We start from the raw sequence: 24,516 nt of genomic DNA on the forward strand, positions 1-24,516 counted from the left end.
TAGATAGATAGATAGATAGATAGATAGATAGATAGATAGATAGATAGATAGACAGACATGATAGATAGAGAGACAGACAGACAGAAAGACAGAGATAGATAGATAGATAGATAGATAGATAGATAGATAGATAGATAGATAGATAGATAGATAGATAGATAGATAGATAGATAGATAGATAGATAGATAGATAGACAGACAGACAGACAGACATATGATAGACAGACAGACATATGATAGATAGACAGACAGACAGACAGAGATAGATAGATAGATAGATAGATAGATAGATAGATAGATAGATAGATAGATAGATAGATAGATAGATAGATAGATAGACAGACAGACAGAGATAAATAGAAAGATAGATAGACAGACAGACATATGATAGATAGACAGACAGACAGACAGACAGACAGACAGAGATAGATAGATAGATAGATAGATAGATAGATAGATAGATAGATAGATAGATAGATAGATAGATAGATAGATAGATAGATAGATAGATAGATAGATAGATAGATAGATAGATAGATAGATAGCAAAAACTAATTTGCTATTGAACACGCTTCTTTATTGTGACAACCTTGGATACCTGACTCCAGTCTTTCACCTACATGGTTTGATTATGCACCACACTGTTTACAGGGTTTACAGACCCTGACGGAGCTGTCCATTTCGGGCCAGAAGACGTGATAGTGATGGTTTAGTCTTGATCATCCATCTAATAAAAAGCTTGATTTTGAGGCGTGAGGGAAGCTTTTGGCAGATAGCAGCGAAAATTCCTATGCATGCAGCAGGAGATAACTTCCGGATGAGAGGTGCGGAGTGCGGACATGCCTGGGTGACTGCCATGAAACCCATCTACACCCTGTAATAGCTTTCGCTTATGAAATGACATGTGTCAAACTTGACTTGCTTCAATTTGGAGGGTAATTACAACAGCCTTGAGGTGAATTCATGGATGGGTCTTAATGTGGGATGGAATTCTAATGTATCTGTAAAAAGTGTTAGAAACACCTTGTGGCCTCACAGGCTTTTGTATTGCAAGCTAATATAATTCAATGTGACATGGCCAAAGGTGCTAGCCTTCTCAATGACAGCAATTTGCTCAGTGGCACAATAGTCCTTACCTTCAATAGCAAATGGTTTTCCAACAGTCAGGAGTTTGCAGTCTGCATCTATTGACACCTCATAGTCCAGCAAAGCCTTATCCATGATGAAGGCATCTAGCTGAGGGGGATCTGTCCTTCAACATACAGAGGAGGATAGTCAGAGCCAAACAAAACACACCGCCAGCCAAACTTATGCAAATTAATTACTGTTGACTTTAAACGACTTTAAAAGTTGATTACAACAAGCCCGAACCAAACCCTGTAGCTATAAACTGCTTAAATCTTCAGGATTTAGTTAGATTTACTGAGTAGAAAGTGCTATTTTGCATACTGTGTGTGTATATTTTTTCAAACAATTTTTGAGTAGTACATTGCAAAAGATTTTCTCCACAAAGAGGTTTATAGTGGAACTTATCAATATGGGTGGCGAAATAAATACAAGCTGCTTTCACTAATAACACTGCCTAATAAAGCCAACTGCTTAACAAAGCCAATTACAAAAACCCAGCATGGATTACATCACCCTAAAATGAAAGAATATATGAAGACCTCCGATGCAAAAGCCTCTAAAAGCCACCGCTGTCAAAAATGAGATAATAATATTGAGTGAATGTTCTCCGCACATAGTATACGTTCATCAAATACTTTGACTTCAAACTCACTAAATCCCAGCCTCAGCCCATTCAGAAATGCCGGTACTTGAGTAGAAACCTATACATAGGAGCCTGATAAAAATGTTAATATTAAACAAAAACTTTAAACGGACTTAGAGGCTTTTGCATCTGAAGTCTTCATATATATATATATATATATATTATAATAACTCCACAATCTGTCTCATGTAGCTATAGTCAAAGACATTTTTTGCATTTTAGATGCGGTCAGGGAATTCAAGTATGGTCAACTCTGACCTGAGGATGTGGATATTTCCATTTTTTTTATTAAAAACAAAATCCCTAGAGTGTGATATAATTTACTGTTTGTTGTTTATGTCTTAAGAAATGCTGAATTATCAATGAATAGTGTGAGGCAATGCTTGCGTATCAGCTGACCTCCATTTTACCTCAAGTGCGACAGAAAATAAAGCGCAGGAAAATTTTGCAGGATCAAACTAAGACTCTTACACAACGTCTTTTAAAGAAAAGAAACAATCTATCCGGATGCTTGTCCTAAAAAAGGATGGCTCCCAACTATGGCAGCGATCTCAACTCTAAAATGCTGACCATGTAAGGTGTCTCCTGTGAATCGAACAGAAGGATTTCTGACATGGAAGAAAACTGGCATCAATCATAAAGACAGAAAGTACAAAGTAAATACTGCACTATGTGGGAGCCTGAATCTGAGGATGAATCGCTGTGTGTGTGCGTGTGTTTGTGCACGCCTGTAAGCGTACGCTCGTCTCTGAAGAGAACCTTTAGCCTCATTCAGCAAGTTTAGATTTGACTTGAGAGTGACTGCCTCTCTTCTCTCCTTGGAGTCTGTTCTTTCAAGGATGAATGGAAACCGAGAAAACAGACAGAAAGCCTGGAGAGCTGACACTTGTTGCTATCGACTCCGTCGGTTTAAATCAAGTGAGCTGGATGGTGTGCATAATTCCTCATGAAAAAGAAATGATTTTAACTCTGCGTCATACAAAGCAGACCCACAGGAGTGTCAAGAGCTTTTGAGGTTGTAAGAACTGACATGTTGCCCTCCTATTGCTGTGTCTCCATCAGCACTGTGCCATTTCTGAGCTCAACACCCTTCAGGCTTTTTCCAAGATGCCCATCTCCTTTGAAAGCCTTATTTGTTTTGTTCAACACCACTTGATTGTATTGCCTTAACAGAATATAAATGAGTGCGAGTCTTTATGATGATAGCTTTCTAAATACACTTTATTGCAAGTGTTTTTCATTCAAGGCTGCACAGAAATTCAGCTTGATTATTTCACAACCACTCTCTTGTTTTCTCTTACTGTTACCTTTTCATTGGACTTTCCACCACTGGTATGCCCAACTTATGTTATGTTATGTTTTGTGTCTTCTCTCCTGGTTCAAACACTTACTTGAGTGTAGAGACTCCATCCGGAGTGGTGGGCTTGTTGAAGCGCCTCATGTACTCGTACATCTCAGGAAAGCTCTTTTTCACATAGTCCTCAGCACTGCTTTCTCGAACTGTGCCGAAGCGAAACCCCAGAGACGGGTGATGGAGCTTGAAAAAAGCAATGAAAAGTGAACTGACTGAGTGAAAAAGGTTTGAAAACATAATCCCATCATTTCCAAAAATAGTACTAAAATGCAACGTGGTACTAGTATAGTTTTTTCCACATGTGCATGTACAATTGTAAAAAACTGTTTTTCAATTGACATTCACCATATTATGTTAAAAGTATCAAGATCTCTCATTTTAAGGGATACACATTTAGACATACTACAGCACAGTTTTAGTCAATCAACAAAAAATATGACAAATTGAAAATATTCAAATGTTCTGTTAATCAAAACATCTTCATGGTTTCATCAACAATGTTAAGCAGAACAACTGTTTTCAACATCGATAATAATAAGAAATGCTTCTTGCACATAAAATCTGCATATTAGAATGATTTCTGAAGGATCATGTGAAGACTGGAGTAATGATGTTGAAAATTCAGCTTTGCCATCAAAGGAATCAATTATTTTGTTAAATATTTTAAAATAGAAAACAATGATTAAAAATTATAGTTACATTTCACAATATTACATCAAATATGTTTGTATATTTCTTTAGTAATTCAAGATGAAATGCAGTGTTTTACCTTGACATCATGAATCCCTGACACCTCCTCAAAGGTCTTCTCCCCCACCATGACAGCTGCTAGGTTGGCCGTGTAACTGGACAGAACCAGCAGGCAAAATATGGCCCAAAGATTCATGAGGAAGCGGCCCGTCCAGCACTTTGGAGTTTTACTGGCAACGGTCCGGCCGAACAGAATGGCGTAGCAGAGGTTCAGGGCAGACGAGTAAGAGAAGACCCTAATGCGGTTGCGTCCATGCGGGGTCATGCCAAACGGACTGTTCCACTCATATAGCGTGATGAAAAGAGCTGTGATGTGCAGTGCCACAAAGATACCCACCCACATGGACCAGTGAAGCGGCCACATGAAAGCACCGATGGGTGCAGCTGTGTCCTTGCTGCGCACCAGGATCCCTAGACTGGTGGAGAAGAAGGGGCTGGTGAAGTCTATCACTCGGCTTCGAGCTGAGTTGATGCTAAAGCTGGCGACGGCCATATCAGCCACGCCACTGAGCAGGTCGCCCACCAGACCAGTCCATCTACCCCCTTTCCACGCCCCGTACTTCCCATCGCCTACGATGTAGAGGTCAAACTCGAAGTGCATGTCCTCGGCTAACTTCTCTAGCAGATCAATGCAGTATCCATAGCAGCATTTCCGCATGTCAGTTGGCAGTGAACTGCTGTTGGTTTGCTCCAGCTCTCTGAACAGCTGGTTGAGGACTTCAGAGCTGTTGGTTTGAGGGTCAAGGCACAGCTGACCTGCTGGACATTGGCCCTCCTCGTCCACCTCCCGTGTGAACACAAACGGGTGCTCGACCAAGGTCACGACCCGCAATCTGCTCCCCGCCACTGGGAGTCCTGCCTGCCAGCGTCCGCCGAGCCTAATCCCTGGGCCGCCCTCCCGGTGGTGCTGGGTCATGCCTGGCCACAGGCTCTGTTCCTCTAATTCCAGACGGCCCGACTGCCAGCTTGCCACGGTCACCCAACTTGGCTGGCCCAGAGGGTCCCGCTGTAGGCTCCATATGTGAAAGCGCTGGGAGGTAAGGACCCTGGAGAGCGAGCGCTGTACTCGCACCGGGCCTGTCAGCCCCATGAACGAAGTGTTCGACAAGAACCTGAGCACAGCAGGGACATGAGAATTGTGAGGGGAATATATATGCATCCAGCAAAAGCAAAGACAGTGATGAGATGGCAGAGCAACATTTTTTTTGCTGAATCTCTAGCTAACCGAATCCTACACAAGAGCCAGAGGAGCTAACTAGTGAAAACTAGTAAAATGTACAGAAGTGATACTACATAGAAATAAAGAAGATTTTTTATAGCTATTTTATGCCTATTTATATAATGGCATTGATTGATATTAATTGGTTTAAGTACCAGCTTTGTTGACTGCATTACAGTTTTATATTAAATTTTAAGAGATTTTTACCTTTGGTAATTAACCCTGTAAAGCCTATACTATATCATATTTAATGAGAAAAAAGGCCTCTAAATTATGAACATAATCAAAACTTTGATGAAAAACCCATTGTACACAATCTACTACATGCCTTCTGTCATCTGATTGTTTACTTTTGTACTTTTTTAATAAGTAAAACACATTTTAGTATATTTAAAAAGGAAATGGCAGCTTCAGGTGTCTTTTTGCAGTGAAATCTTTACTGAAGCAACTTAAGTTTACTTGAATATTCATACATCTTTTTTTATTTAGATAAAATTGTGTTAAAATGTATCAAATAATATATCAGGATTTTGAACAACATGTATTTGTACATCTCTCAAGCATCATTACATTACATTGCATTGCATTATATGTGTTTGCCCCCTCAATAAAAACTACAGAGATTTGATCATAAAACTGCATTTAAATATCATCTTATATACTGTAGAGTGACAAATGATGTTTATATGTATTTTATGTAAGTAGCTTGCTATATTGTAATACATATCTCATTGATTTATACCATCTATCAAAATTTTATCTTAATTTTTGGCCATATGAATATCAGCAAATGCACCAAATTGGATTTTTTTTTCTCCTCAAGCATGAGCTCCATATTCTTCTATATGTGCAATAAAACATGATAGCCAACAAAAAGCCCATTTGCAAACTTTTTTTTTATTTTTTAGATTTTGTAGTGTTCAATAAACTGATCCATTTAAAAAAATATATTTTTCTGACTATTATTTCATACTGTATGTCCATATTTACAGGGTTTAGGTCCACTATAAGTAAAATATTAACAGTGTTCCAAACTCATCGCCTTTGACAAAATTCTCCATTTTGAAAACACAAGACCACCTAAGTGTTTAAATGTCAGCCTTGTGTGAAAATGCCATTTGCTCAGTCGATCGCGTGTTTGAAACAGCAGTGTGAGCTGCACAGGAACTCAGCGCACGCTCACCGCCCAGGGAATCTCACTGTCGCTGCATGCTTTGCTGAATGACCACACAGAACAGCCTCTGATTAAAACAAAAAAATACCACTTACAAAAGACATAAGGTGCAGTTTACCGTTTTTGTGCACAAAGTCCATTCATCACTTTATGTAAGAGACATAATCCATAGAATCCATGAAGCAACTGTGTGAGCATCAATAAAGAATGATCTTGCTTAAAAAAGAGTAATAATAAAAAATTATATATATATATATATGTATATATATATATATATATATATATATATATATATATATATATATATATATATATATATATATATATATATATATATATATATTAGCCTATTTTATGCTAAGGGTAAGATGACTTTATTCCCTATAGAACACAAAAGGAGATCAAAATGTCCATACAATGATGAAAACATTCTGTCATTATGTGTGTGTGTGTGTGTGTGTGTGTGTGTGTGTGTGTGTGTGTGTGTGTGTGTGTGTGTGTGTGTGTGTGTGTGTGTGTGTGTGTGTGTGTGTGTGTGTCCTAGTTAACCCTACATTATGGGAACAAAATGTCCCCACAAAGATGGCAATATCTGAAATCCTTGTGGGACATTCTTTGGTCCCCATGAGGAAAACAGCTTATAAATCATACTAAGTGATGTGTTTTGAAAATGCAGAAAGTTTTCTGTGATGTGTAGGATTAGGAATAGGGTTAGTGCAAGAGGAAAAAATATACAGCTTGTACAGTATAAAAATCCTTATGTCTATGGAAAGTCCCCATGAAACATAAAACGTGTGTGTGTGTGTCTGTATTAAATAAGGATTTTAACCCAGGTCCCCTTGAATACTAAACGAAAATTACACCTCTAGGTGATCATGTCTAACTGTCATAAAAAGAAGTGCCAAAGCTGTCACATAGTGCGCTGAAAAAAATTTGCTGCATGGTGCGTCTGCCAAGATTTAAATAATTATTCCTTATTCAAGAGCTACTGATTGGCACAATGATTATCCTTTTAAAATTACATACCAAAATGTTTAATCTTTAATTCTCAAACAATATGTTTCACAGCATGCAGAAGAAAAGAATAAGAACAGACGGAAATATAGATCACTCTTGAAGCCACTGAAGTTCAAGGCTTCCTTCAAAGACAAAAGGACAGGATTATGACCTGAGAAACCTGAATAAATCACACTAAATCTTTTGAACCAATATATGACCTTTTACAGACAATGCATTTACTACTACAATGTAGTAAACAAACAAATATGTAAATAGAGCATGGTTTCTAGGTGAATAACCCACCATGCACCTCTAGATATTCTACTATTGTGATGTTCTGCATATATCACATAATTGTGATTTCTTACACAGCCGAGCCACACTGCTCTTATGGCAGAATATATGCCGTGAATTACTTCAATTATCGATTTTCATCAATAAACCAGCTGGGGATGTAGAGTAGTCAAAGGTTTGCTGGGCAATGTCTGAGTCACAGAGAGAAGATGAAAAACCCAGAGTGAAAAAGGCTTGTGATGTGTGGCTAAATGAGGCCATAAATGATATGCACTCTGTGTGACCATAACTGTACACTTCCATTAAAACGGGGGAGAAGAGAGAAAATAAAAGGGGAAAAAAATGATTGCCTGCATCATTAATTTCTCCTGATAGCCCTAGTTTGACCCGCGGAGAACACTTGATCTGGTGTGAAAGCAGAAGTTAAAAGATAGGGTATAATAAGTTAGCCACTGCAAAAGCTGATTTCCTAACTGAGATTTCTATCCGTGTGACTATTATTAAACTTTCAGAAAGCATTAGCACCTCAGAGAACAAATAATCCCTGTGTGTTGTGTTGTTTTCAGATTCTGTGTTTCTGTGCTATACACTCATTTCTCAGAGCAAATACATTTCATTACATGGGGGTGGGGGGGATTCTCACTCTGTGAGGTGAATATTAAAGATTACATCACTGCGTTCAATCGAGTTCTAAATCTCAGGGGTCCTCTGTCTTTTTTTTCATTAAAAAAAAAAAGTTTTTCAACTGAGCAAGAATCATATAACAGCGGCACTTTAATCTTACATCTGAGGGTGCTTTCGCTCTTCTTTTTTTTTACCAAAAAAAAAAAAAAAACGAATTTGGAGAAGTGAGCAGATAGCTAAGGCTTCTTCCAGCCTTCAGTGATAAGAGTTCTCAAGCAGTGTAAATAGGGACTATATCACAATACAAACAAAACTCTACAGTTTGTTATATATATATGGGTGGCACTGCGAGTTTATGGAAAATTCACTCTCTTAAAACACTCTTAAAACAATCTTCCTAGCTTCATTCATTTGTCTTCTAACACAATATAACAGTGGGCAGATTTAGAATTCCATGGATTATTATTATTTTTAACAGTTTTTCTGAAGAGCGCTTTCAAAGATGTCATTTCCACCACTTTTCAATTTAGGTATTTTATTACAATATAATATTGTAAAACTGTTATATAAGATTATGTATCTGTCAACAACATCAGTGGCTACAAAATAAATCTTAATGCTTCATGAACTTAATGCATTTTTATTTAAAGTTGCTAAATGCCACGAGTTGCCACAAGTTGGGATTTTTGCCTACAGCATCTCATTTTTGCTCAGGTCTATGTTTATTATAAGTCACTCACACATATATTGTAAGTAATAAACTATTACTACTTGACATTTAGATCCACATCATTGGTTATTCTTATTTTTTTTCTTAAAAACTATAGTGGTGGAAATGACGGTTTATGGTGGAAAGATAGTTTCTGTTTATTTTTACTTAAATTGCCAGTCCAAAATATTTTTAACCATGAATTTTGTTATTTAAAATATATGAGTTGAACAGTATACCTAATAGTTTTAAAAATAATGATTACAAATGATATGCAAATTATATGAACCTGCTCAAAACATTCATATAAATATAGATAAATAAAAATAAATTTAGAGTGTACTGGAATGGTGATATATAAAGTTCTCAGTTCAAAAGCACAAATATGTCATGAGAACATGCAAATAGCGCACAAAAACAGCATATATCATGTCCAAAGCTACGCCTGTAATTTCTCAGAGGTGGAAATGACGGAGGTGGAAATTACATTTTAGCAGTTTTTCTGCAATATTAGCACACCGTCATGTCAGGCTTAGCTACTTTTGGACGTATTATGTTGTTTACTCGTAATAAACATAAATACATTATTTTCATATTTGTTGTACATAATTCAACTGAACAGCCAAGGTGGATAAAAATACTCTGTATAAAAGCTTGAGTTACCTTGATTTATTTTCTTGTGCTGTTTCATCTTCAACTAATACGTCCTTTTCACTATTATTTCCATGATTACAAAGTAAATAAAATATTTAAGGTGGATCTATTAAAGTGGATTTTGTTGATGGAGGTGGAAATGACGGAAAACCTGGGGACAGACTTATTTTATTTCAAAAATAGTTTAAAATTATGATATACATATGGAATTTCGATGGTATCATATTATTTTATTTGTCCTTAAGACAAACATGTTAAAAAATATTTTTAAATCGATCCTTTAATATAATTTTCTAACATTCAAAGAGGGCCAGTCTGGGTTGGGGACAAGCATAAAACTGCAAAATCTGCTAATAAACAGCCATGCAAAAGGGGCAAGATTTGGTGGTTACTAGGATGTTGGAGCATGAACTTCATAATGACAGTTTATTTGCGCACTTGTTTGTTTATTTATTTACAAAAAAAGGCCAAGGACACAAAAGTGCCTGTAGTTGGAGAATCACCCATATACCAAACATTTTTTTCTACTTTGGTTTTATATTCACAAGTAAATGGATTAATGGTCCTGATTTCCAAACATTAAATTGTATTTTTAAACATATATACATTTTCCAAATGTATAAATACAAAACCATTTAACAAGCTGTAAGGGTGGATTTCCTGCAGGGGTTCAGTCTGCAAGACTGCCGAATGACAAAAGAAACGTTGTCAGCAAGATGGTAGAAAACTGTACATTTCTTGTCTATTACCACCCACTGCTATACCAGCGACGGAAATAAGCACAGTTACAATAGCTTAATATGTGGGAGAGTGTTGCTATAGAGAGTGACAATATTGCATTGCAATAGGTAGCACTTCAAAGTCAATACCAAATCAAAACTATTTAGCACATTATTTGTAATTGAAAGGGTTTAATGACAATATATGGTTATGGTTACACTTAAAATAGTTACAAAATAGATGTATGAGGTGATAATAACTTATACCATAAATTGTATATATGTAAAATGTTACCAGAGAGAGAGAGAGAGAGAGAGAGAGAGAGAGAGAGAGAGAGAGAGAGAGAGAGAGAGAGAGAGAGAGAGAGAGAGAGAGAGAGAGAGAGAGAGAGAGAGAGAGAGAGAGAGAGAGAGAGAGAGAGAGAGAGAGAGAGAGAGAGAGAGAGAGAGAGAAAAGGGGGGAGAGAAAGACCCAGAGCCAAGAAGGGCCCGAAAATCAAAAAAGCCAGAGCACCAAAGAGACAGAGCATCAGTTACAATCTTCTTTTATCCCTTCCCTGGCCATGTGACTAAAACCCAAACTGACCAATGAGATAATTGCAACTTCCCCCATTGTACTAAAGGTGTGACAATTCATCGACCCCCAAAGTACACACATCTTGGCCTACAGGCCTTGATCACTATCAGCCCCTCTGTGCCTTTAGGAACTCCAAATGGTCCTTGTGGTAGAAAGAGGGGGTGGAAACAGTAAAGCAAATGTCTTTGTTCATTTCAAATATCTTGGATTATTTTCAATCCTACAGTGCCTAATAATAAGTGTTTAATCAAGGCATAATTAATACAATTAACATAATCCTTTGATTATGTGTTCTCATTTAAATACATTTGACTATCATTTAATTCAACTGATCTTATCAGTTTAATATTTGCATTGCCTATAGATTTTTAACCTTAAAAAAATTAAAATGATAATAATAATAAATATATATATATACATATATATCTACAAGTATGGAGATACACGTATAAATATCTAACGTACAGAAATTGCTGAGAATGTATCATTCTGTAACTGCTAACTTGACGGTGTATGTAAATGCACACAGGGATATGGTTTTGATTAAGGAGGTATAAATGTATTGAAAATGCCCCTGAGTCCGTTAATTGCATTTTTAAGTCTCCGGTGGTTCAATCAGAAAAATAACTATACTGATGACCATAAATGACCATACTGCAGTCGAGACAGAATATTCCTGTACCTTTATACCAGTGGCTGGAATACTAATACAGCCTTTTTCCTTGGAGAGAATTTACTACATTATAATTCCCCTAATGTTAAATATGCTTAATATGTCTATGCACACTAATCACTAAAGGTGAAGTTAAAGCTTAATTGAAATGACTGCACTGCGTGATCAGATAACAAATGAATTCCTGATTACGTATAATACTTGAAATACCTCCAGGATAGACATTTGTGTTGGTGAAGTTACTTTAAAACTCTAGCTGGATGAGCTACAGGCTGCTCATAATCTACAGCAGTTAAACTACAACAAAGCAATACTTTTGACAGAATAGTTAGCTAGACTACAATATACTGATAAAAATAAAAAACTGAAAATATCCTTTTAATAATGAAAATATTCATAATATGAAAAATTATAGATGATACGAGATTAAAAAGCTTTATACTGGGTATCACATGACAATTATGGTAAACACAATTTCCAGATCCCCTATAGGAAATTGAGCTTGAAGACTAGGGGTCCAAAAGCCATGTGTCGCATGCAGATTCCACATTAATCATGAATGTGAAACATGGTAAATAGAGTTTACTTGTGCAAAAAAAAAAAAAAACGTGTTAGGGCTGCACACATTTGTGCAATCTATGACACTTGACTCTTTAAGGCACATACATTTCAATAAATAAGACCATGGATATTTGTTTCTTTCGCTATGTCCTCTAACACAATCTCCAGTTTTATTGTAAATAACTGGGCTTGAAGACCATGGGTTCATATAAGCCACACATGAGTCACATAGAAATGGCACACTAGAAATATGAAACATGGTAAATGGGGGGTAGCTGTGGAAAATGTAGCCTATTAGTTATAATGTGACAAACAACAGAAATCTAGCATTGCTAAACGTTAATGTTTATGTCATATTATAACTAATAGGCAACATTTTCCACAGGTACCCCCCATTAACCATGTTTTTTGTCCTACATTTAAATTGACTTGTTGGAACAATAGCTTGTTACTGGAAATGCTACAGTTTATGAACAGTTTTGCTACTTAATATTCAACAACAATATTATTGATCTGACTGTACTGCCGCGGTTGTATGAGAACTGAACTGGATGATGGTCATTTTTTTTGCAGAAATGCATTTACGAAATGCATAATTTTCCTGTTATCACTGTAAACCTGCTTCTGTATTCTGTAAAACTATCTGTATTGTATAAAGCGCTATATAAAAAAAGGTCCACAAACACAATTTTGACATTGTACGGCACATATAATTTGATTCTGTTTAAAACACTTACACTGCTGTGCTCAATCTTAAACACTACATTTCTATTCTTCTAATGATATAGTTTGGGTTTGATTTTTAGAGATATTGTTAGAGTAAAGGATATGATATATTGTCCAAACACAACACACAAGACCAGTACTGCACATTGATGAAAATATTTATTTCTCTCCATATTGTGAAATCAGTCAATACACCCATGCATTTCCAAAGGTTGCAATTTGCAATGAAAATCAGAACATATTCTCAATAGAATATAGTAGTACATAAACATAAATCTCTTTGTCTAGCTGCACATCACAGGCTATGTCCTCTCTCACAAGACAGCGAGGGAAGAATCTTCTTAAAGGGTTAGTTCACCCAAAAATGAAAATTCTGTCAGTAATTACTCAACCTCATGTTGTTCCAACCCCGTAAGACTTTCGTTCGTCTTCGGAGCACAAATTAAGATATTTTTGATTAAATCTGAGAGCTTTCGCTGAGTGACGAGAATACTTTTTGTGGGCAAAAAAACCCAAAATAATGACTTTATTCATCTATTCATTTTCTTCTGTGTGGGCCTCAGAGTGAGTTCACGTGGTGTATCAGCGCAGCGCTTCTGTGTTGTACGTCACACGCATTACACACATGACCAGCGTCGGCCAATAGTGAGCCTACGTGCTGACGTACAACCCAGAAGCGCTGCGCTGATACACCACGTGAACTCACTCTGAGGCCCACACAGAAGAAAATTAATAGTTTAAAGGTCCCGTATTATGCCCCTTTTCACAAGATGTAAAATAAGTCTCTGATGTCCCCAGAGTGTATATGTGAAGTTTCAGCTCAAAATACCCAACAGATTATTTTTTACAGCATGTTTAAATTGTCATTTTTTGGGGCTCAGAAAAACGCGCTGTTTTAGTGTGTGCCCTTTAAATGCAAATAAGCTAATGCTGGACGACCCAGGGGGCGGAGCTTCATGAGCTCGCGCTCAGTCTCTCAGGACAATCTCCTCTCACGGAATGATGATAATATCAGAAACTCTCAGTAACGGTGTTCAGTTCGAGTCGAACAATAATGCCTACAGAGTCAGAGTGCTGTATAGAGATGAAACAGGTATGGTTTAGTAGTTTAATTACGGTTATTATAACGTATTTGTCATCTGCTTGTATTTATTCATTATTTATTAATAGCCTACAAGTCTGCTGTTTCGGACCAGGTCCGAATGATGATCAAACATATATTGATGAGTTTAATAAAGTTTATTGTACATCACTCAAAAGATGAAGCGTCAGTTTTACTTCAGAAAATCACCGTAAGAGCTGAGTAAACACAGTAAGTTATAAGAAGTGCGCAAGTAAACGAATTTCGGTAGAGTTGAGGGAGCATTCCTGTGGGCGGAGGTTAGTCAAAAAACGGTTCTACTGACATCATTAAAGAAGGAAGTAGAGGGATGTAGTCCAAACGGGCCGTTCGATGTAGGCGACTTCTGTTAAATTAATATATCGCTTGGCATTGAACTTTGAGCTTTATAATTTTACAGATATTATTTATGCTCTAACAGCAACATTACACACTAACTAAAGTTTGAAACATGGGATCACGAAGAACGGGACCTTTAATACATTTTATTATTTATTATTATTATTACCCGTTATTTTTGTTTGTTTTTTTGCGCACAAAAAGTATTCTCGTCGCTTGATAAACTTTGGTTGATAAACTTGGTTGAGCCACTGTAGTCACTTGGACTATTTTAAACATTGTCTTTACTCACTTTCTGGGCTGGAAAGTTTCGATCCCATAGAAGCCTATGGAGGAGTGATCCAGCTCTCAGATTTAATCAAAAATATCTTAATTTGTGTTCCGTAGATGAACGAAAGTCTTACGGGGTTGGAACAACATGAGGGTGAGTAATTACTGGCAGAATTTTCAGTTTTGGGTGAACTAACCCTTTAAATGGCGAATCCATCCTTGCACAGACCCTGCATCCATTAGGTCACAGGCCTCCTTCATGGTTTGAATGAGGGATATCCTGACATAGGGCTGGAGATCGTAAACCTTCCATCGCCATGCCGAAAAAAACTCCTCAATGGGGTTAAGGAAGGGAGAGTATGGTGCGAGTTAAAATTGTGGATGCTCATGAAACCAGTTTTGGACCAGAGCAGATCGGTGAAAAGATATATTGTCCCAGATGACAATGTATCTCCTCTGCTCTGCATCTATTTGGTCTTCTGCTGTGACAATGTTGTGTAGTCTGTCTAAAAATGTGAGTATGTGGGCCGTGTTCTAAGGACCTAAGTTGGCAGGCTGGTGGAGGACCCCATTCTGCCTGATTGCAGAGAACATTGGGGGACATTCAAAATATCTCTGTGGACAATGATGTTTCTCTCTCTTCTTACTTTTGTCAGGTTAAACTCAGCCTCATCTGTGAAGATAAATTCATATGGGATTGGATCAGCATCAATTACCAAATCTCTCTGGAAAAAAAGACAATATTTTGTAGTTCAGTATGGGCCTACTATAAATTTACATGTTAAAATGTTCTGTGTATTCAGAATACTGAAGTGTACATTACTCACCTGCACATATTCATGCCGCAGATCTTTTACTCTTTCAGAATTTCTTTCAAATGGCACTCAGTAGAGTTGTTTCATCTGTATGTGATGTTGTTGAGGATTCACCACAGTGTTGATAGAGACCGGATTGTTATTATTGAAAACTGTTATTATTGAAAACTGTGTGGTCATCTATCGCATTATTGCTCTCTCAATGTCAAACCATGGTTTACAACGTAGTCAACCAAGGTTGTTTAAATCGCATCTGATTAGTGTGGTCCTCGTCTTCTTTGTTCATGTCCTCCACCAGGTATACCTCTTCCTCTCCCTACCCCTCTTCCTTCACGGGCTCCACCTCCCATCCTCACTCTCCGTCTTCCTCTTACTGCAATGTTGCCTTCAATTTTTGTTGAAGACTGGTAAACTCACCCATTGCCTTTCTATAGAGCTTTCACCTGATTGTTGAGTTTACAATTAAGCACCTACGTATTTGATTCATTGGTTCATAGGTGTGGTATTTAGGAAAGCAGTGCCTTGAAATGGCAAAGAAGTGACATGTTAGATTTCTGTGTCTAATGTAGAGAAGTGTGTTCAGTGTTTTCCAAAAAAGTGTGAGGCTGAGAATAGTTTTGGTTGTGCAGATCTGGGCTGAGGTTTTGCTCCTTGAGTGTCAGGTTTCTCTAACTGTGTGTTATTTTTTATTTGAGTGTGTAAGCAATAATAAGAATCTATTTGCTACTGGAAAAAGTTATACATTTACCTGGCAAGGTACTGTCCAGAAGAGGGTAGCTCATGTTTATTGGGCTTGTCAAAGCAGTTGACCATGTTCTGGATGAGTGCCAGGTCCGGTCTCACCATGGTCGCCGCATACACAGCCCTGCCAATGAGCTGCAGGGTATCCCTAATGTAGAAGTTCAGGGGCTTGCGATTCACCTCCCCATAAGCCAGAAGACCCAGGGGGGAGCCAATGGAGTGTAGAGAATCAAGACTAAGCGGATATCCCATGATCCAGTGCATGGGGGGTAATGCAACGCTCAACTGGTTGGCACTGCGCAGCACTGTGGCCGTACATTCAGGGTCGGAGCTGAAAAGCACCACGGAAGACGCCGGAGCAGAAGGAGTCCTGCTGAGGAGCTGTGAGAGGAGCTCCATCACCTTGTCTTCGTTTGTATTTTCCTTGAGTCTGGAGAGGTTGAGGGTCTCCCAGAGGTGCCAGTGGGCTCCATCCAAGCCTAGGTGACCCCACTGTTCAAGCTCTTCCAGCATTACTGTGTTCCCACCTCCCGGACAAAGAACTGCCGCTCCACCCTGCCAGCCTCCCTTCAGCAACACCGCTAATAGCAGCTCCGACAATGCAGAAGGCGGAGTACGTGTCATCATCTGCAAATGGAAGCGGTTCTGAAACCAGAGAACATACACAGTTACTGTAAGTCTAGGGATGCATGATTCATTGAAAATAAAACCGCGACATGCGATTATCAAACCATAAAGGCTGTGATATAATTAAATAACTATATGTGAGGTTTGTTTTTATGGTTTCACATGCTGCCACATACATTTTCCACTCAATTGTGTCGTAATAACGAGATGTTTTATAGTTTGAACAATATATTTTCTCATAATAACGAGATGTAATGTTGTTAAAACAATATATTTTCTCGTAATAAGATTCTGTCGTTAAAAACAAGATATATTTCTCCTTAAAACAACATATTTTCTCGTAATGACAAGATGCATGTCATTAAAACTTTTTTTTTTTTCATAATACGAGACAATGTGATGTTAAAATGATATCACTGGAATACACTCTATTATAGTTTAATTTGTACAGTCTTTACTCATAATTGATGTTTTATGGAATGCATAACCTTGTCTAATTCTAATGCTGTGCAGTGTGATATGTTGTTTGTATTACATTCTTGCATGTCTAAAAAGATGGTCAGACTCTGAAGGAGGCCTTTAAATAATGACATATGTGTCACAATAACATAACAACATTTGTATTTGTTTCATCAAACCCATTACCCGATTAATTATTATAAACTGTGGTTGATGTGAAGTATCTGTGATGAACTGTACATCAATAAATCACAACAATCATGCGCTATGGGCTACAGCTGAAGTTCGTAAGTTTCTATACTATTTAAAGCTTCCAACTTTTTGAACGTGGACTGTGATAAAGGCCTATTTCTCAGGTTGTCACATCACGTACAAAATATGTGGTTTTAACAATTTAATATCTCGTTATAATGGGAAAAGCATTATCGTTTTTATGGTATATGTTTTTATCATATGTTATTATGAGGAAATGTATAGTTTTAATGACACATTATCTCGTTATTACGAAAAAACATAATTTTAATGTCAACATCTCGTGATTAAAAGAAAATTAATACTCATTTATTATTAATAATCATTATTATTTTTATTCATATGATATATAAATCACAAAATGTTTGGCCAAACTGTACCTTCCTAAAAACAACCCCCCCCCCCCCCCAAAAAAAAAAAAGTCGTGTAGCCCTAGTTAGGTCTTCATACTGACTCATCAAAACAAAAAGCAAACCCCACCATAAAATACATATATCTTCAGGCTGCAAATGTGTATTGTATTCCCTAATGACTATACGTTTGAATAAGAGGGAAGTCTGGAGAGAGTGTTATATCTCCTGTGACTTCCAACTCCTAAAGCTGCCTTATAGGCAAATAGAGGAATATATTACTTACTCTGAACTTATGATGACCTCATACTCAAGAACCCTGAAAACAACACTCCTTTAGACGCAATCTTGGACGCAAACATATGAATCCCTCGAATGAAAAATAGACACTAAAACAGTGAGGAAGAGCCGTCAGCTCTCATCCGAAATAGCTCCTGGCCATCTCTAGACAGCCTCTCTGCTGTTTTTGATGTGGACTGACAGGGAGGCGTGCATGAATGTGCCGTGAGAGTGAAAGATGGGATGGTTGGGTGTTCTGAGAGGATGAGGGACTGTTTGAACCTGGTGGGGGGCTGCGAGCGAGCAGCACGGGGCCGCAGCGCTGAATAGGAGTCCCCGCGCAAAGTTAAAACCTGTGTGACTGGAATAACATTACCGCCCGCGGATCTGACACGCGTCCCTGTGACTTTCACTGCTACTTAGGGCACACATAAATTAGCACGCACACTGACGACTCCGTGCGGTGATGCCAAACAGAATGAATTTGAAGACAAAATTTAAAAACACACCGTTCATTTGGTGTTGAAGTTCTGCTCTGCTGAAAGAAAAGAATAGGACTTCAAAAAATAGAAACGGACCAAGGGGGTCCCGGGATTGTGCTGCGTACATATGGGAGCTTAGATAAGAAGAGAGAACGGGGCTGGCTTATCTTTTATTTACCAGTATATCCAGGTGATGCCAGGTGAATAGCAAACAAACAAACAAACAAACAAACACCTTCTATGTGAAGGCAAACCTTCAGCCTTGAAGCCTCTCATTGCTCAATCGATCTGAAAACAGCCGTTCCTCCAAACAATACCTGTGCTCGGTAGGACATTAGCCTTCTCACTTCTAAATGGATCCACAAGCTGACAGCCTCTGAACAGCATGAGCAGTTTGATTTGTTCTCTCGGTCTTGGAAGTTTAGCGAGAAAACGTCTATTTCCATTTCCACTTTTCCCACACCTTGCGAGCAATTTTCACAATCTGTCTTAACATCAGGGAGAAATAAATGGGTGCTATTTTTTAACTGACAGCTCATAAATGGCCCAAATGTTGTAGAGTAACATTTCAGTAATATCCAATACGGCAACATACAGGTTTTGCGGACTAATACAAAGCAGTTTGGCCATCAAATTATCGTTCAGGTGTAGAGAAGGACGTGCTGAATCTATCTCACTCTCACACAGCAATGGCACCTGATCCATAAACAAACCAGAATTGAGTTGAGAAATTGGAATTACTGTCTATCTTCCTGAAACAGACGCTAAAGTCTTGTAAAACCCAATGATTTCTGCTCCGATAGCTGATAAGCTTGTGCGGTACCTAATTTTGAAATTATGTTTCATAGCTTCTGCATTCAATTATGAAAAAAAGAGATACGATTGAGCAATACCACTGCATACAATGATTTGCAAAACCACATATTTTTCATAAATGACTAGTCAGTAGGTTGTCTGAATCACTAGCGGATTAGTCAGTATTAAATTAATAGTTTACTCAAAAATAAAAAAATTGTCACAATTTACTCATCCTCATGTCGATCTAAACCGGTATGACTTTTTTTTTTCTTCTGCTAAACATTAAAAATATATATTTTGAAGAATGTTGGTAACCAAACAGTTTTGGTGATTATTGACTTCCATTGTATGGACAAAAAAACCCCCCTCAAAATATCTCCTTTTATGTTCCACAGTATACTATATGATGACATAATTTGTATTTTTTGGGTGATACATCTCTTTAAGAAAGGGCATATTATATTTTGGGTCATTTCCACCAAATGGGTTAGTGCAACTGACACACGGTAATAATCCTGAGCTGCCTGTGACATGAAAAGGCAGAAGAAAAACCCATAGAAAAAAAGTCAATTTCACACTATTGATGCCCTGGTAAAATAGCTATCATACAGAATAAAAGGCACATTTTGAATGGTATTAATAGTGAAAGAAGTTTTGCCAACTAACAGCAGGGCCCACCTAACGCTAACGGGTCCATGCTAACCAGCCCAATCTCCATACCCTTGGGTCTTGCCTACAGAAACAGCCTAAGGGAGCACAACAGAATGAGACAGAAATCAGGTGTCAAGACGCATTTCCAAACTTGACATGCCACATCAAAAACACAACATTCACGGTGCAAAATGTGATGCAACAGCCTAAGATTTCTGTCTGCAACTCTGCATGTGTACACAGAACAACATTTAAAAATAGTGGAGACTGCACAGCACGGTAAATGCTACTCAAAATTCAAGATATTCAAGAGATAATTAGGTTAAATATCTATAACCTTTAATTTCACAAAAACATGAGTCAACACAAAAATGGCGAGTTGGAATTCTGCAAAACAGCAGAACATTGGTCACATCAGGCGATCTGAAGCCTCCATAGTAATTGTCTTGACATTTAAAAGTGGACTTGTTACAAGAAGCAGTGTTTTGATACCGTGCTTTAAAGTGAATGAATTCAAAGACCAACTTTCCGAGGCATGATGTTTGAAATGCTAACATCATGCAAAAAAAAAAAAAAAAAAAACCTCTAGATATTTTTAATCCTCACTAATTCAGAAATTGGTTTGTGGGCGACTAGTCAACCATCCTGACTCATCCCTACTCTGTAATCAACTTTAGTTCCACAGTGCTGTGCTAAAGTGCTTTAAAGTCGTAAAGAAAACTGCTTATCTAGATGTCAATGTTTTGAGGAGAGAAATATTATGGCAGAGAGAAATGCGAGGAAAGGTACATCAATACTGCTTGTTCTCTATTGAGAGTGACAGAATCTTAATAAAAAAATAAAATAAAATAAAAAACACTGTTGGAACCGTTAAAGATTCACTAACATGTGAATAATTAAAAAACACTTACAGTCTTGAAAGAAAATAAAGAAAAGAAAAAAATGCTTAATTACCGAATGAAGACGAGGCTCTCTTTATGGCTCTGACTGACATCTGATGTGGATCATGTGGGGATCATAAAGAAGTGATTTATGCTATGTATCATTATACATACAAATTGTTTGGGCTATTATGACCCGAGGAGTGATTTGTGCTTATGTATCTAGACTATTTATGCAAATCAGTAAAAAAAAAAAAAAAGGATTTAGCATAATTAAAAAAGGGTGAGCAACTTTGTATGCGATGAAGAAAGTAGCTATCATGCTTCATAAAATGTTCATGTGGCTTGAAAGTGATGCTTAAATAGGCACAGTTTGCCATACTGAGTGGCGTCCCTTCTGTGTTTAGTTAGCCACATCATTAGGCGTAAGCGGTGTCTTGGCAAATGTGTGACATCCCAAGTCTCAAACTGTACCCGAGGCTCACTTCAGCAGTAGATAAGCGGAGAGATGGCAGCTCTTCATAATCTCTGCATTATCATCAAAGTGTTTCATGTCTTGTTTTACATTTTTGATCTGTTATGATAATTAAAAACATGAAGGAAAAGAATAACTTCCGATGCACAGTGTCCACTACTAAAACTAATCCTTAACCCATCAGGGTGTGATGTAATATCCAAGACAACATGGATGATGACCTTTGACCCTTACCCATAATTCTGCCCTCGCTATACGTCTTCGGCTGCATCCGAATATGCATACATCCCTACTATATAGTTGGTGAAAAAACAGTATGTGAAGAGTATGTCCGAATTCACAGTATTCATAAAGCAGTAAGGAAAAAAGCACTTGGATGACCTACTATTTCCAGCGAGATTCTGAAGTGTTCATCCAATGGAAACCTTATTATTCCATGAGGCCACGGGAGAGGATTTGCAGATGCAGTGAAGCGATGCAACTGACGCTGGTAGGCCACAAGTCAATGATAATGACAAATGTAGTATTTCCAGATTACATTCATACTAAACACATTCATATATCTACTTTTTTAACGCTCAGGACTTATTAAAAAGAAGTACTTAGAGAGTAAGCAATTTCGGACACAGACTTTGTGTTTTTTTTTATGACATCATATATTCAACATGGCTGATGGTGGTGAAGCACAAAGTACCACTAAAATGTTGTTCTTGGAAATTTATATGAGAATATCATTTCAGATCTACTGTGACCATTTCTATGGTGACTATTTAAAATGAAATAGATCTAAGAAAGATCTAATAAAAAAGAAATAAATCGTAGAAATTATTTATTTATGCTATATAAAGCATAGAAAAATAAATATTTTATAGAATTTAATAATACATTAATAATTTATGCATCATAAGGTTAATCTATTGCTTTAGGGATTAGGCATGATTAGGGGTAATCAACTGAATGGTATAAGTATTATGTGTCAAAGGCTGTGACTAAAACGGCACTTTAATTTTCTTATCTTAACTGTGCATATGTGGCACAGGAATCAAAACTTTTGTATAGTGTAATGATGAAAGGGAAACATAAGCCAAGAAACCCAAAGCTCAGCTCTTTTAGCAGCTGCCAGTGTGAGCATTTTGCCACAAACTGATTGTTTTTTCTCTCCAAGAGAGGAAAGTGTTTTTTGTTTGTTTGTTACTGCTGCTTGTTACATTTTTGCGTATATCACTACATCACTGTCTGGGTGCACCGTTGCACACAGTTTGCATCTGAAGTATAATGGCATTTCTGTGTTATTAAATGTTAGCTGCCTAGACTCTGACCTGTTATTAGTCTTGATAACATTTCCAAATCTTGTTTGCTCCACAGTGACCCTAATATGACACTGCAAAAATGTCCCATTCCGTGAGTGAAAGGAAAGCCCATAAATTTATAACTCCATAGGATAGAAAACAACAATGTAATGAGGCTTTGAAATCAAAATATTTTTTTTACACTTTATAATAGGAGCGATCACTCACATTAGGCCTGGTGAACAGTGCAAGGCGCACTCCCACTGGGCGATAAAGTAATATTTGAAAATGAAAGCCATTTGGGGAAATGTGAGTTTATGAATGAGGTGATTTACCAAATGATCCTGTCCAAAATCACCAGAACAGAATCTTAAACATCCAGCAGCACATGGCAAAGCAATGAGCTGTCAGACAGAAAAACACAAAGTTTAACCAATACTTTGGACATTAGTTTGATGTACTGGCTACAAAGGCTGGCAAAATATGCGTGGTTCCTGCTTGGGAATTAGAAATATAATTTTAGATATTCCAACAGTGAACTTTAAAGAAAAATTAGGGATAAACTTTAGCAGCGGCTTTTTGTGCGAAGAAAGTTACAGTTAATTGCGGAGACAGTCCTCGAGCCGAGGAGCTGTGATTTAGTGCTGTGCTTAAGGCCATAATGTTGACAAAGCAGGATTGCACTCTCAGTAACTCTCAAAAGTCTGGGTCATCCTCACAAGGTTTGGTCACAGTCGCATTTAAGGAAGCATGTTGTGCTGCATCACTGCACCAAACAGTCAAATAATAATTATATTAATAATCTTTATTCTACCATTGTTTGGACAAACAGTTTGTCTATAATTTAAAGCCATGCCAGCTACCACAGCTATATTCATGGTGAGAAAAAAGTTAAATATATAAAAAGTAAATAAATAAAAAAAATAAAAATTTAATGTAAAAAATAAACTTTCATTAGAGGTTTTTAAAATGTATTTTTGTTAAAAAAAAATTTTTATATAACTAAATCTGGTCTCACTTTATTATAAATCTTTTCATAAGAATCAGCTGAAAATAAAGGCTTAGACTAAGCCAGCATTATAGGCCTTAATTTAGGACATTTAAGTAGCTTTTTAAAACGTGCCTTAATAAAAAACATTACTGGTGTGCATCTTAAAAAAAAAAAAAAAAAAAAAAAAAAAAAATGGCATATTTTAAGATATGTCAGTGCAAGTTGCGTTGCTTTCAGTAAAAACAGCTCAAACGTGCATTTTAGTCTGGGACTAGGCTTTAGCCTTGTCTGTGAAACCGGGAAAATAGGCTAAATCACATTACATCAAAATATGCTTCAGCGATAAAGGACTCTGGCAAGAGGGGAATAAAGGAGGATCTTCAACCATTAACACGTTAGTCTGCCTATTCGACAGCGATATTTGGACAAACAGAAACTGACATGTTAGACTGCACAGACTGCAATGTTTACACTTTTTAGGCCTACTTAGTTGTGTCTGCACAATTAACAATACATTTTTTTTTTTTTTTTTAATACACATATATGCCTAAATTGTGCACTGTTACACCCCTAACACTGATTCACTGAAACAATCAGACAAGACAGGAAAATCATATTTATGGGTCCTTGGCAGGAAAAAAGGTTGAAAAGTTCACTGAACTTTAAGAGCGAGTCATGGAATACACATTACTTCAGTACAGAAGACACAGTCAGGGTTTGAAATCAACACCCGCCAAATGCGGGTAAAAATCAACTGTGGCGTGTAGCGCTGTCAAATCACTAGCCAATTTGGTGGGTTACTTATTATGATTCCTCACTTTGCTGGGGAAGATCGTGTAAGCCAAATCTGTGCAGATTTAGCGCAAATACTCAACTCCTGAGTCATCATGATA

At 37.3% G+C, this 24,516-nt stretch overlaps 1 protein-coding gene across 1 annotated transcript in view; it reads right to left on the reverse strand.

Moving 5' to 3' along the window:
- The window catches only part of grin3ba (glutamate receptor, ionotropic, N-methyl-D-aspartate 3Ba), a gene marked incomplete at its 5' end in the record, with an annotated part of 49,440 nt that overhangs the window by 11,257 nt on the left and 13,667 nt on the right, over positions 1–24,516 (reverse strand). The window contains 4 exons of the mRNA XM_081373972.1: positions 1,137–1,252; positions 3,163–3,308; positions 3,895–4,987; positions 16,097–16,734. Of these exons, the coding sequence (XP_081230098.1) occupies positions 1,137–1,252; positions 3,163–3,308; positions 3,895–4,987; positions 16,097–16,734 (1,993 nt within the window). The remainder of the gene's footprint in view (positions 1–1,136; positions 1,253–3,162; positions 3,309–3,894; positions 4,988–16,096; positions 16,735–24,516) is intronic.

The sequence above is a fragment of the Scardinius erythrophthalmus genome (genome assembly GCF_964197995.2).
Source record: "Scardinius erythrophthalmus genome assembly, chromosome: 9".
Taxonomy (NCBI): Eukaryota; Metazoa; Chordata; class Actinopteri; order Cypriniformes; family Leuciscidae; genus Scardinius; species Scardinius erythrophthalmus.